This window comes from Cyprinodon variegatus, unplaced genomic scaffold, assembly GCF_000732505.1.
Source record: "Cyprinodon variegatus isolate N-32 unplaced genomic scaffold, C_variegatus-1.0 Scaffold666, whole genome shotgun sequence".
NCBI classification, from domain to species: Eukaryota; Metazoa; Chordata; class Actinopteri; order Cyprinodontiformes; family Cyprinodontidae; genus Cyprinodon; species Cyprinodon variegatus.
Window position 1 is genome coordinate 311,489 of NW_015151119.1, and position 14,600 is coordinate 326,088.

General features: G+C 39.8%; 1 protein-coding gene across 1 annotated transcript; it reads right to left on the reverse strand.

Annotated features, from left to right (window-relative positions):
* Window positions 1-655: 655 nt before the first annotated feature.
* On the reverse strand, window positions 656-13,311 carry oxsr1 (oxidative stress responsive 1). Its single transcript, XM_015394001.1, has 17 exons — window positions 13,095-13,311; window positions 12,536-12,648; window positions 10,685-10,793; window positions 8,735-8,876; window positions 8,026-8,081; window positions 7,747-7,856; window positions 7,549-7,650; window positions 6,136-6,269; window positions 6,007-6,055; window positions 5,857-5,922; window positions 5,559-5,681; window positions 5,175-5,210; window positions 4,860-5,000; window positions 2,848-2,947; window positions 2,695-2,763; window positions 2,431-2,495; window positions 656-2,201 (listed from the first exon to the last, which is right to left on the reverse strand). The coding sequence occupies exons 1-17, from the start codon at window positions 13,162-13,164 to the stop codon at window positions 2,127-2,129; spliced, it is 1,560 nt and encodes a 519-aa protein (XP_015249487.1). The 5' UTR covers window positions 13,165-13,311; the 3' UTR covers window positions 656-2,126.
* Window positions 13,312-14,600: the final 1,289 nt, after the last annotated feature.

The following is a 14,600-nucleotide window of genomic DNA, read 5'->3' on the forward strand; positions in this document are numbered from 1 at the left end:
TTCTTAAAATTAGCAGGTAATTGAGATGATCTACCAAGAGAATTAGTATTTTTGCCCTTAAAATAACATAATTAGCTATTATGCTGCTCTATGGGGAGTGGTGGCCTAGTGGTTAGGGCATAGAGTTGGAATCCTGAGGTTGTGAGTTTGAAACCCGCTCCCACAGACTGCCACTCTGGGTCCCTGAGCAAAGACGATTAACCCCCACTGCTCCCCAAGGGGATGGGTTAAATGCAGAATGAGAACTTTATTGTGCTGTACTTGTGACTGTGTAATGACAAATTTGTTTTTAAAAAGCTGTATTATGCACTTGATAAGATAGTGGAGTTTTTTTTTCTTTAAAAAAAAAAGTCATCCTTAAAAAATATTTTTTCAAGAAAAAAAACTGTTTAATTTGAATGTTTGGATTGTAAGAGTTAAAGGGAAGCAGAGGGGACAGCTGAAAACAGCGGTTTAAATTTATGTCAGTATGAAATCTTGTTTGCTATTCAAGTATGTGTTTGAAGTAATTTTTTTAGAATAGATTTATACATATAGATATGTATACAATAGATGCACACATGAGGTGCTGGCCTAGTGGGTTGGAGCACTGCGCTTGTGCTCTGAGAAGGTTGAAAATACACAGTTCAATCGCCAAAGTCTACACCCTGGATCTCTGAGCAAGACCCTAAACCCCACACTGCTCCCTGGGCGCCGAAAATGGCAGCCCACTGCTTCCCAACGGGATGGGTTAAATGCAGAGATAAATTTCTCCCGGTTGAGATCAATAAAGTACAATTATTATTAATAACAGTCATAAAGTGTGTTGACAAGTCTAGCTACAAAGAAAAAAAAATGGTTAAAATGAGAAACATTTTCACAGCTATTTGAGTGAACTGCCCCTATAAGCTTTATTTGACATTGGAAGAACATTTCTAGGTTTTGAGCATGCATGCCTCCACAGAAGTTCGCTCTCAGTCAGCGTGTAACATGAGTCACCTCAGACTCGACACCAGTCACCAGCATTCAGGATTCTCTGCAGCTGTCAGGTGATCAGTCATCATAGGGCTAAATAATTTCTTACAGGAAAAAAAAAAAAAAGAGAGAGAAAGACAGCCATCACCCCCACATGTCAAACTGCTGATGAGTCAGGTTTTAAGTATAGTAGTTTCCAAATAAGTTTGCAGCAGCAGGTTTCTAAAGCTGCCCGTTCTGATGGTTGACCTGTGATGAACTCCTTTTGAGGCGCACGCACAAAAGAAACAAGCAGTTTTATGCAAAACAACAGCAACCGGTGGTCAATTATGATGAAACAAACAGCACTATTGCATAGTAGAAGAATATTAGGCAGAGTTCAGTGAGAGAAAATAAACCTGTGTGCACTACATCAGAAATGCCAGTGGATAAAGTGTTTTATTAAAAGTCTGAGCCACTGCTGTTCATATTGGAATACTTTAAGAGGGCTTAAACTCCTCATTGACGTTCTGGTCGATTTCTTACAGCCGCTTCTGACTGCTTTGTACAAGAGTCCGGATCGGAAAACTTTAGTAGGAAATGTTAAGGTACAGTATCCTGCATTAACCTCTGGGGATATTGTTAGATATCTTTGATATATAAAGAAAGCATTTCTTTGTTTACCAAACACTCAGGGAGGAGGGGATTAGGGTAACTAAGGCCGAACTTGCACCTTTCAGTTTCAGTGTAGCATAAAGTGCCGCACGAATGTAGCACGACACTCTGGAGCTTTGTGGCACAACTGATTTTAAGAAAAGAAAAGGCAATCATTTCCAGTGCTGGCAGGGGATCGTTTGTTTGGATCGTTCTTGTAAATGAAGAGGACTAAAAATAAAAAGAAATCAGGAGCTGAAAATAGTTGATTGCATTTAGTTTCTCCCCCATTAACTGTATAAGCGCACTGTAAACATTTCAAGTGTGATTCCTGTGATGAGCTGAGCCCCTCTGTGTGGTCCTCGTGCATCCTGCAGTAGTGTCACCCTCCTGCCAACCTCGCTCTATCCCTCCCCCGGCTTCGCTTCCTCATCACCTTCATCAGTCTCCTCTCTTTGGCAGTAGTGGGTCCTTGGAGTTGACTACAATGCAGCTGTGCAAAACCATGTTTCAGTCTTTTTTTGCCAACTCTGCTCCACTTAACTGATGCTTAGCTGCGCAAACCCAATCAGCTTTATATCATCTGGAATCTCAGATTCCTCAACACCAGACGCCTGAATAAAAAACAAACAACAAAAAAACATGATTATAGGTCATACTGTATAATACTGTCATGTGAAATCATATTAACATAAATGTTGACAACAAAACATGACAAAGTTTTATCAATACATTTAATAACTCATTCAGAGAAAAAATACATTGAAATTTAAGGTCTTTACTGTACAAACTGTTAGAAATAAAACAATTATTTTCATAATAGAATTCATCTTCCTAGCTTACCAGCTTAAAGGTCACATTTTTGTTACTTTGAGGATCATCAACAATCTTTTGCAAATTGGCAGCAACTAGACAGAAGACAAGACCCAAGAGGACAATGATTAGCAGGAATCAGGCTTTGAAGCATAAACACGACAAATATCATGGAAGCAAACGCTGTAAAACTGTGTTTGGATAACAAGGCTGATGTTTTGAAACTAATATATAGATGTAAACAAAGAAGTCTGGTGATGCAGTTTGATTTAGGCGACCAGACTGCAGACTCACCGATGACCAAGTCCCTCCCATCAACAAGCCCAGCTGAGACCAGCTCCTGAGAGACTCCATCAGCAGAGTCTGAGGACAGGAAGGTTATGATCAGATGGGTGGGAGCTAACAGGATGTGGGAAAGAGGAAAAACAGATCTGGGAGGATTCCTACCTCTGCCGCGCATGAACTCAAAGCGGATGTCATTAAGCTCTTTCTTGGAGTTCCTCAGTCTGAGGACGAGGCTGATGGGAACACTGGAGGAAGCAGAATCCTAAGGGACAGGAACAAAGTCAGAAACATCTCATTGAGCATGAGGGAACAGTTCCCATCCTCTCATCTGCTTTGGTTTCATATTAGTTTTGGGCCTTTGATGATTCCTCCAGCTGTTATTCTTCCAGGGTGGAACTTTAACAATGTATTTCAAACAGAAGGGCAGAACCTTCCAGTGTTAAATGTTAATTTTCTTTATCGAATTTGAAGCAAACTTTGATTTTTTTCCCCCTCCCAGCTTTTATTGTAATTATACTGTCACAAGTAGACAGCAACGAAATTCCCTCTCTGCATTTAACCCATCCCCTATGGGGAACAGCGAACTGCCATTGTGCGGCACCTGGGGAGCAGTGTGGGGTTAATGGACTTTGCTCAGGGATCCAGAATGGCAGTCTGTTGGAGTGAGGCTTGAACTCAGAACCTCTGGATTCCAAACGCAATGCCCAAACCACTAGGCCGCAACCCCCCTATATGATCATGTGACCCCAAAATCCTGAGAGGAGTTTGGGGTAATTGTTAAGTTCAGATACCAGCCTGACGTTCCGATCTAAATTGAAGGTAAGCCATCATGTTATCCACCTTAAATGAAACAGACTGTTAGCATCATGCTACTCCGTCTATCTTTAACAGATGTTACAGCGCTTTTAGGAAACACTCCAACCGTTTGTCTTATTGTGATCAGCTATCCAATCTTTGTCCCATCTGACTTTCTGGAGCACTGTCTGCATAAACCATGATGATTTAACATATTTAAGAGTTAAACTTCTAAAGATTTACCTAAAAAGCCAGAAGAATTATTTTTTTTTAAAGACCTCTGATCATTATTACTCTGCAAAAATATTTTCATACTGAACTGTGGAGAAGCAGTTTAGAAATACTTATATCAAGTAAAAATAGCAAAGACTTACCAGCAAAAAATTAATAAATTTTGGTAGTTGCAGTTCCTACCACAAAGCTAAAAATGCATTTGCCTTGAGTGCACTATCAGGATGGCTAGCATTAGGCTACCGGTAATAAAGAGAGCAGGACCTCAGTGGAACTGAGTGAAAATAACGCTGATTGAATTTTATAGCCGGTTAATTAAAATTAGCTTTAAAACCCTAAAGAAATGTGCCCATATATGAAGCTGAGATAACAGAGGACAGCAGAGAGGATTATTGGGTCTCCTCTTCCCTCCAGTAAAGACATTTCATCCAAGCGCTGCGTGTCCCGAACTCTTAACATCGTAAATGAGCCCTCACACCCCCACCATGGACTGTTCTCCCTGCTGCCCTCTGGGACGAGGCTTTGCAGCATTCGATGCATAACCAGCAGGTTCTGCAACAGCTACTTCCCCGCTGCCTTCAGAATGTTGAACTATTGAATTTCGAAACAAGTCTCTGCATCACACTTGTAATCATATTGCACTACCAACGTGGCGGATTTTTTTCATAATCCCTTTAAATAGAACACAACTCAATGTCCTTCTGCATTTTGCGCCATATTTATTTATTTATTTGTACTGCACTGAACCTTTCAATATCAATGCTGGTTTTCCTTTTCCCCTGCACTGTCTACATTCTTGATCACTGCTGCACTTTATAAATGGTAATATTCATTTAATTTCAATGTAGTAAGCGGGTTATTCACTGCTGGAAACTGTACGTATCGAAATTTTGTTCTGTATTCACACTGTGTAAATAAAATGACAATAAAGTTTGTCTAAGTGTAAGAAGCTTTTGCTGCAATGGGCCTTAAACATGTTTGTAAAAGCCTTAATGTTATTTCTGCTTTAACAAAATCCTAAAAATTGAACCATCTCCACCTAGCACTGGAAATAAAAGGAGGCAATAAAAGCATTCAGCTATTTACTTCTTACTGATTTCCAAAAATGAATTTATTTGCACATGATAAAGTAAACAAAGTATTAGTACCTGGGCAGCAGGCCCGTGTGAAGGGCTCGCTGGCTGAGCTGCAGCCGGCTGCGGAGCCTCATCTCCCACTGGAGCCACAGGTCTCTCGTGAGCTGCTGTTGGTGGCTGAAGATGAGTGGCGCCATCTGCTGGTGGGAAAAGCTAACAGAAATTTGCTGATTAATATAACAGCTTAGTTTAACGTGGAATTAAATATCAAAGTAAATAACTGAATAAAGGAAATAAGAGTCATGCAGATTGCAGTGTGTTGGTATCATGATAAAAAAACAAACAAAATCAAGAGCTTCAGGTCATGTCCACCACAAACACACTCACCTCTAGGTTTTGGGAGCCGTCCTTCACTCTGGGTGACTGCAGAATGGACATGATAGATTATCAGAATTGAATACATGCAACAGGCTTCCATCCCCTACCGGCAAATTTGACAAGCACTAAAACTGAAATTGTGGTTAAGGCGAACGGGAAAGCAGACCCCACTACCAGTCTTTATTTACATGAACGGACACAGGAAAGAGATTGGAGCAGGATTAAGGGCCAGTTATGATTTTCAGCCAGAGTAACCCCACCTTGAATTAACATGACAGCAAAACACATTCCTACAAGGCTAAAGGTTGCTATGTGCAGCAGCTCATGAACACCATGTGCAGCCCACACGACTGAGAAGCAGCCTGTGGGGGTGGGGGGCATGCAGGTTCTCACCCGCAGAGCTGCAACGGCAGCTTTTCCCTCCTCGCTCTCCACATCCAGCTCGTCATCGCTCCACTCCCATCCACCGTCCTCTGTCTTATGGAGACGGCCGCTTGAACCGGGGACACGGCGCACCTACGGCACACACCCCGATAAGCAAAGCAGCGCTGAACGCTGACGGCTGTTTGAGCCCGTTCTCAGCACGCATTACACACAAAGGCTGTAAAACCGGGTCACACCCTTTTTAACAACGCCACACCTTTGTTTATGTAAACGTCAACTTGGTCTGCATTAGTAACAAGTGCCAAACCTTTTTCGATCGATCTGATATTGTTGGACCTTTCATCAGGAGCTTTTCCTGCAGATACTCGTTGTTCTAGAGCCAAAACACAAAGTCCATATTAAATTTAGAGGTGTTAAGAAATTGACTTGCTTCTATGGGAACTAACAGGCAGCTCACCTTGGCTTTTGTAAAGAATTTGTGCTTCAGCAGCTCGGCCGCCGTTGGTCTGAGGGGGAAAGAGACATTACTCTTTGGAGCTTTTATAAAACAAGAATGATCTGACTGGAACACGAGTCTGAAACCAACCTTTTCTCAGGATCTTTCTGTAAACACAAGGAGATCATCTTCCTGAACGACTTGCCGTATTTCTTCACCATCTCTTTATCTGCGACACCAGTTTCCAAACAGGGAGGGTCGTTCTGCAAAGTCAGCATCAACACCTGGAAAAAAAAAAACAAACACATCAGACATTAAGGCAAACAGTTTATGAGTAAAAAATTATTACCGATTATCAGTCTCTGCATCTTGTAAAGCTTTATTCTTCTGATAATTACTCTAGGCGATTCCATCAGGCATAGCGGCCATTATTTATAATAGGCTCAAAGGTGATGAAATACAGCAGGTAAGTGAAGCAACTGTAAAGCAGGGTTTTATAACTCAAGTTGCTATGTTAGCCATTAGCAAAGTTCCTCTAACTTTAATAGCAGCATATATGTTATTAAAACGTCATGTCATAGAAAACCTGGTTTCTTTTCAAAAAGCCTGTCAGGCTTTTTATTCTTGCAGTGATTTCACATTTGAAGCCTCAGTGATGCTGAGAGCAGGCAACAGTCTTCTTTATCGTTACTACAGCGTCCTGGCGGCGCTTGCATGTGGAGCCTTCCATCGAAAAATATAATGGGAAAAAATAAACGAATCTGATTCATTTTGGTTTAGACAGACACCCATGTGGAAGTTACAGATTACTATCTGCAAGACATTTCTACCTAAAAATATAACCAAACCTACTTCACCTTTTGTAGACCTAAAGAGTTCAGGGACTCATCTGTGCGCTCAGTGAGGAAAGTGCATGTAGGCAGCAGGGCCTCAATACACCTGTAGTAAGCAGTGTACCATGTACCAAAGTTTAAAACGGTACCATACTGTATTTGGCTGGGACCGGTATTTCTAAATAAATGTATTTAGCGTTCCAAAAAAGAATGCAAAGTAATGGCACTTAATACATTTCTAAAGTAGTTCAAAACATATTTAGTCTTTACAATTATCAGGTCAACATTGATATTTATCATCTCCCTCTCTGCCTGAATCTCATGCTCAAATATGCAAATTAGGTAACAAGAGAGAGAGTAGAGTTTTACATTTTATTTATTTCAAAAATTGTCGGCATTAGAAAGGGTTTTTCTTTGTTAAATTTCCTGATTGATGCATTATCATCAAAAGATTTCTTAATAACAACTAAGTCAGTAATAATAGTCTATTTGCATGGGATTCAGGAATAACAGAGGTATACTAAAGTGAAATAAAAAAAAAAAAGATAATTTTTTAATGGAAATAAATCAAACTGAAAATCTAATAATGGTCATCAGCTGATTTCTCCATGCATCTTCAGCCGTTATCTCTTTCAAACTATTCTGAGTGATCCTGGCGACAGATGCAGCTATAAACATTGTGGATCTCCGCTAAATGTTTGTACATCTAGCTAATCAAATGATGCCTCACCTTCATTGGTGGATATTTGTGATATGGTGCAGCCCCTGTTGCCAGTTCAATAGCAGTTATACCAAAGCTCCAGATGTCTGCTTTGAAATCGTATCCACGGACCTGCAGATTAAAAATGAGAGCCATTTAAATCTTAAATATGAGGGGGTTTTTTTCAGGATACATTATGGAAAGAAACTGAAGGAGTGTGAGCCCCACCTGCTCCATGACCTCCGGGGCCATCCAGCACGGCGTCCCCACAAACGTCTTGCGGACCTTCGTCCTTGTCATGTCTCCTCCTGCAGCTAGAAAGGCACTCACACCAAAGTCTGAGGTGTGGTTTTTGAATTTGAAAAGAAAGAGACATATGGAAACATGTTTAAAATTTACACAGAAGCCTTTTGTTCCCCAGAAATATTATAAAACTCAAGAATCAACATCAAAATGTAAATTCCCTTTTAATTCAGGAAAAAAAAGGGAAGAAGAAAAACACTTCACCAGCTATCTGCACTGAGCCATCATCTCCCAGAAGAATGTTTCCAGCCTTCAGATCTCTGGTGAGGAGATGAGGGATTACATTAGAGCGCACAAGAGAAATGTCACGAGTCAGTAACAGCATTCCTCCAGTTATGACTATAAACACGACAAAGCTTCACCCCTTCATCCATTTATTCTTATACCTCTTGTTTCTGTTTTTATAAACACTTTAAACTTGGTGCAAAATACGCAGAAGGAGCTACAAGAGATTAAGGAGGCCCCATGCTCTGAGGCCTCATCCTCACAGATTAGGTTTAAGTGAATTAGTCACATCACCTGAGCCCAATCAGCTGCTGCTCTCTTTTAACTAAAGCTTAAACAAAAAAACTACTTCTACTTAAAGAGTGACATTTTGCACAATTTTATTGCCAAAGCATAATCAGCGTGATTATGGAACCAGTTTAGTGACTAGGAATATAACTAATTTGACGCAGAGACGCTTGTAATGCAGCATATCATGGGAGCGGATCGGCCTTCTCTTATCAGCGCTAGTTCAAGATGTTCCGGGAGGAACTTTTTATGTAAAACAAACCTCCTCAATTATGCATTTTCACTGTATTAAATATTGAAAGAGTGAGATCGAGTTCAAGCTGCAGAGATGAAAAGGCTGGGAGCCTGATAAGGGTGCAGTCTGGCATCTGCAGTCGCACCACGTCTCGCCAAGTCTCACCGATGAATCTGTCCATTTTTGTGGAGGTACTCCAGCCCCTCTAGGACTTCTTTCAGCATGGTAGCGATGCTGGCTTCGTCCAGCACACCGTTCTTGTGCTCGCCACGTGAGATGATGTGCTTGATGATGTCCAACACGGAGCCTGCAGAAAGGCAGAGGATTGTCACAAGACATAGCAACTGTTCTTTGACCTGTGGAGAGGCGCAGCTCCGCTGACAGAAAACATCCTGTTATAAAACAAGGTGATGCTTTTATGTCGTCGTCCATGGCTCCTAAATAGATTGGTCAATTATAAGAAGCTTAAAAAAGTTACAATCTAACAGGTGATAATAATATAATATCCTATTAATGCCAACAAATGCCAAAGAAAAGCACATCAGGAACTACATGGAGTCACCAGCGACCAGCATTAGGTGTTTTTTACTCATACTGAGACATATTTACACAGTTAAACAGCACAGCTAATAGACTTCCTACACAATTACATTGTTAAATAAGGTCATTTTTTATAGGTGTACCTGTAAACCATAAAGCCCTACAAAAAAAACAGTGCTGTTTGTTTTAGAGGTAGACCATACCTGGCCAATATTTAGTTGGTATTTATTCTTGGCTCTTCGCCGATGGAGTTTGCAATCCAATTGTTAATGTTTGGTTTTTGTTACAGAGACGATGTGAAACTACTTTGGCTTTTTCCTCTTGTAAATCAATTATCTTTTTTCAGGCACAGTTATCCTGCAAAGTTTAATAAAAAAATCACTTGAAAAGTGAAGGCGTTCTCATTGCTTTGAGTAAGCAATGATTACGGTAGCTGAAAGTTGACGAACAAGAAGACGACTTTAGTTCATTCTCCTTGATATTGGAGGGTCATCCATATTTGTTTCACAGAGAGACGGAAAATAAAGTAACCAAGAAAAGAAGTAAAACAAGGGAGAAAACAAGAAACTAATGCAGCATAGCTTTTATTCTATTTCAAGTATGCATTATTAATCCCAAAAGGGAAATTCAGTTTTGGTACGGCCCGTCCAAAAATGGGGGGACACGGTGTCCGAGGCCTGGCTGCCATGAAAGGTGCATCCTAGCAGAGGTTGCAGGTTTTCTGCTGGACAGGCAGGTTAATTTAATATAACAGTACATTTTATGGCTTTATATTAGAAACAGGGAAGGTTACTGGATAAGTCCAGCGCCTGGTGTGTCTCGGCAAGGAGGGCTAGTTTGTTTGACAGCCTACAATGGACGAGGTCATTGAAGGGGTTTTTAGTTGCTGTTATTCTTCACAGAAGTCACAGCAGCAGGTGACTCGTTGCTTCTTTAAATCCGTATTTCTTCATTTATATTGATTTGTCAAGGGTGGTCGGGGTTGATTCCCCTCAAGTCAGAAAGAACAGACCAAAGTAATCCCAGTTTCTCGTAACAATTTAATCACTAGAGCTGCAAGCCTTCTGAGGAACAGTAACTATGTCTAAACAATAAGTTTCCCACCTCCATTCATAAATTTGTTGAAATTAATTAATACGAAGCAAAGAGTTTGTAACTTGAAAACAATAAAATAAACAGAATCATCACCTGACGACATACAAACTTGTGCGGGATGTTGACACTTTCACTTTTAGGACACTCTGCAGCTTCTGTAGTAGTTATTAAGCTCATCAGAAATTTCACGGTAGAATAGACTCCTTTAATGGCAGAGATGCCCCAGAAGAATGCTGGGATATGACATATTTTCACGAAAGAAGGGTGTTTAAAACGTTAGGCTTAGCTTTTTAACACATTAAACCTACAAATACACTGATCACATCATGACAAATGTGAAAAAGTTTAAAAGACCAAAATACTGTATAAAAGTTTAAATCCCGTTTTTTAATAATCTACCCTTTCATCAAGCTTTAAGTTTAAAAAGAAAACCTGATCTGTTGAAGCAAATGAAAGTAAAGATGGCAGCATAGCACTTACCCCCACTGAGCAGCTTCATCACCAGCCACAGCTCGTCTTTCACCACGAAGGAGGTATAATAAGACACAATGTTTGGATGGTGGCACTGGCTCATAGCCTGAATCTCTTTCTGCAGAACAGGAAAAGAACGCATGAAAAGGTCTCCCTATCTATCAGGCCTCAGTTAAGGGCCGTTTATTAGAATTTAATCTCCCTGTTGAAACAGCTAAGTCGTAAAACAGGTGTACAGTCTTAGAGTCAGGTCTAGACAAGAAAGAAATGACTAAGTTTAGTTGAATCATCAGGTTTTTTTTCTCTTCCATGAAGAGAAACAGCCAGATATTTTTTCAGGAATCTGTAGAAAGTCATCGTGCCTAGTTATAGGATCAAAACAAAGCCTTATTGTAACCCGACTTTTTTTTCCTTGCACTGGTCAGACCAGATCTTAATTATGCACAGTGTCTGACAAGCAAAAAACATCCTAGAATAAGAAAGCACTGATTAAAACAAAAAAAAAAAGCAGAATCTGATAGGCAACAGCAATGCATTCAACAGCAATCGCACTTCAATAAAACAAAAACAGCTGTTCAGAGTTTTCCCCGTTCATGATTAAGCACCTTGACCCTTTTTTTTCCCCCCACAGGATTAAACAACCGCTGCTGTTCCGCCCACAGTGATTATTTCACAGCCAAACTCCAGAAGTAGTACGTGGGTCATTATTTCCAGTCATATATTACAGTGCATAAATGTGCCAGCCTTTTGCTTTAGTATATTAAAAAATAAAATAAAACGAGACAAAAAAACCTTGCAGAACTAATCAAATGAGTAAATCGCAGTGTAAACTACACCATTAATGCAACTTTTAAGTGCACAGTGAAACATCAGTCTTATTATATGCTCTTTTTGATCTCTGCTTTTTTTTTTTTTATCTCTCACCTGCTGATACTTTATTTACTTTGTTCTGATGTTAGGACAGCAGAAAGTAACTCTCCCTTACACATTTCTGTATTAACTACTCATTTATATCAGGAACAACAATGGGCTGCTTTTAGTATTAATTTAAAACAAGAACACTGTTACAAAGTTCAGATTATAAACTATTTTTTTCAACTTATATTAAAAGTATTTCCAAAAATGGCATGTTTCATGTTACTGCTGTAATGCATTCACCTTTGCTGATACTATAGCTCTCTGTGACTCTTATGCAGCCCAACTGAAGCACAGATGGAGGCCGACATATAGCAGACACATAATTCTAGTTTTCTTTTAAATAGATTCTGCATATTTGTTCATCCACTGACTTCAAACACTTTATATTTGTTGGAAAAAAAGCAATGCTTGATACACCCACATTAACTAACTACCTCCAGGGTAAAGAGTGTCACAATGAGCACCGTCCCTGGTAGCAGATTTATACCGCAGGGCTTTTAGAATCTCTTTAAGTTAAAATTCAAGCATTTTTAAAAACAACATTTAAATTAAAAGCTTATGCAAATTGAATAACAGTATAATTTTTGTATTTAATATTACGATATTGTATTTAATCTTACAAAACTTCAGTGACTTCCTTCATCCTACAATAAGCTTCACTCAATTACAACAAGCTGTTTCTTCTTGCATTTTTTTGTCCTAGGTTGAAATGACACATTTACCCAATTATAAATCTGTAAGAAAATGTGGTTTAGCATCCAAAGGTATCATTAACAGCAAAGTCTTAGCATTCAGCAACTGCTGCCATAATCTTACAGTCTGACTTTACCTGATTAGACCTTACAATCTGTAACAGTCACAACACACAGGCTAAGAAGTGCATTCGTGAACACTAACTAAGGCGTGCAAGTGCAAACCCATAGCTTTAAAAAGGTGCCTCACCAGAAGCTCATCCATGCTAGTTTGACACTTTTCCAGGTTGATGCGTTTGATGGCCACCTTCTCCTTTCTTGGTTTGCAGTATGCTGCCTGAACAACTGCAGTGGCTCCACTTCCTGACGAGATCAACAGCAGTTCTTTATGTACACTTTGATGCAAAATAAGGGACCAGACCACGAAAGCTTCACATAAAACAAGTTATGCTGCAGATAGCATTATCTCTTCCCTTCGCAGGGGGCTTTTATTTATTAAACTTACATGTTAGAAAACACTTTCATAAAAAAAACGTATACAATATTTAATATAGATAACACCCTCTATCCTCTCAAACAGGCTACATTTGACTAGCAAGACATTAGCTGTGCTTAGCTTCCTTAAGAGCTAACAAGAAAAAAAGTGGCCTGAAGGAAACTACCGGCCTGCTTGAAGGGCTGCGGGTTGGGACCTGACTTCTGATAGCAGCAGAAATGTAAGGCTAGTAGCTGGCGAGGCTAGTTGCAGTTGTCAGCCAGTAAAGCCAGGGGAGGCTATGAAGCTAGCATTAGCAGGCTAAGCTACTCACCTATCACCTCATTGAGTTCGTAGTCATCCCTGTTAATCGACCAGGACTGGGTGGACTGTTCGTCTGCCATGATTGTTTCCTGCAAAGGTGTGAAAAGCGCTTGAAAGCAGAGACACAAAAGGCGGTTTAAAACGACAGCTTTGACTTTACTCCATTCGGGTCCGTTGAGGCTGGCTGGCTGCTGCTGTTCCTTTGACAACTGCTGCCGCTGCCGCCCGCCCCTGTCAACACAAGTTTACGCGCGACTGACGCAGCGCTTTACGTTACAGAGGGAGGAGGAGGAGGAGGAGGCTGCCGCTGCCGCCCGCCCCTGTCAACACAAGTTTACGCGCGACTGACGCAGCGCTTTACGTTACAGAGGGAGGAGGAGGAGGAGGAGGAGGAAGAAGCAAGATGTCTCCTCCATCAGCGGGTAAACTCTTTACAGTTAAAAACCTAAAAGATAAAGAAAAAAAAAGGAAGTAGGGAAATGTTGGAGTATGGCACCGAAACCGCTCTCTCAAAAGATGTTGTGGAAAGTTGAAAAAATAAAAATAATATTACTATCAGTATCGTTCACAATAGTGAAATGTATCCAGCAGATGGCGCTATTGTTCCCAATGTTCTGCGTGTCTTTTCAGTTCATTTACGTCAGTGGAGAGCAAAAACATTTCCAGGAATTATTTAGAAATTCAAACTGTTAAGAGTTGACCACAAGAGTATGGGTGAAACACATATAAAGGGTTTGTTTTGTTGAAGATTATTTTGTTTTATCTTTTTTTTTTTATAAAGTTTTATTTCTTGCATAAAAAATAGGTCTTCAAATTAAAAGTATCGTATACTAATAGAACATGCAACCATTTCTTAGAATTTTATTTTATTTTTTGTAAAATAATTTAATGGAGATACAATCTAACCTCTCGACAACTAGGTTTTACACACAGACACACATCTCTGGTGGCATCACTACGCCAACAGACCAGGGTCTTCTGAGTACAATTATCTCACAAATTGGATTAAGATACATCTGTATGCAGAGGTGTAGCCAGAAATTTTTTATAAAGGTGGCCAGGTAATAACCAATGTACACTGAGGGTTGGCCGAAAGCGGATAGGCACCAGAAGCTCACGATCAATCTACACTGTTCCAACAGGAAAATTAACAGGCAAAATATCCATATTTTCTAAATAAAGACAAACTATACTTTCCTGCAGCCTTTGCTAACAAAAAGATGCATATATTTAAACATCCGTAATTTCTAAATAAAAGGTATAATGGATCAAACTTAGCTTTGAGTTCTCGGGCATAAATCTTTTCCATAGACATTACTTACCTACTTGCATCAATAAATATTCTGCATAAAATTGATATTTACAAGCACTAATATCTACATAAATTGATTATTTGATCATTCTTTCATTAAATTGTTATTTATCTTTGATTTCATTGAAGACTCCTAGATGACTTGCAGAGACACATGATTTTCTCTTTACCCCATATAACACAAAATCCAGTTCTGAAAAGAGC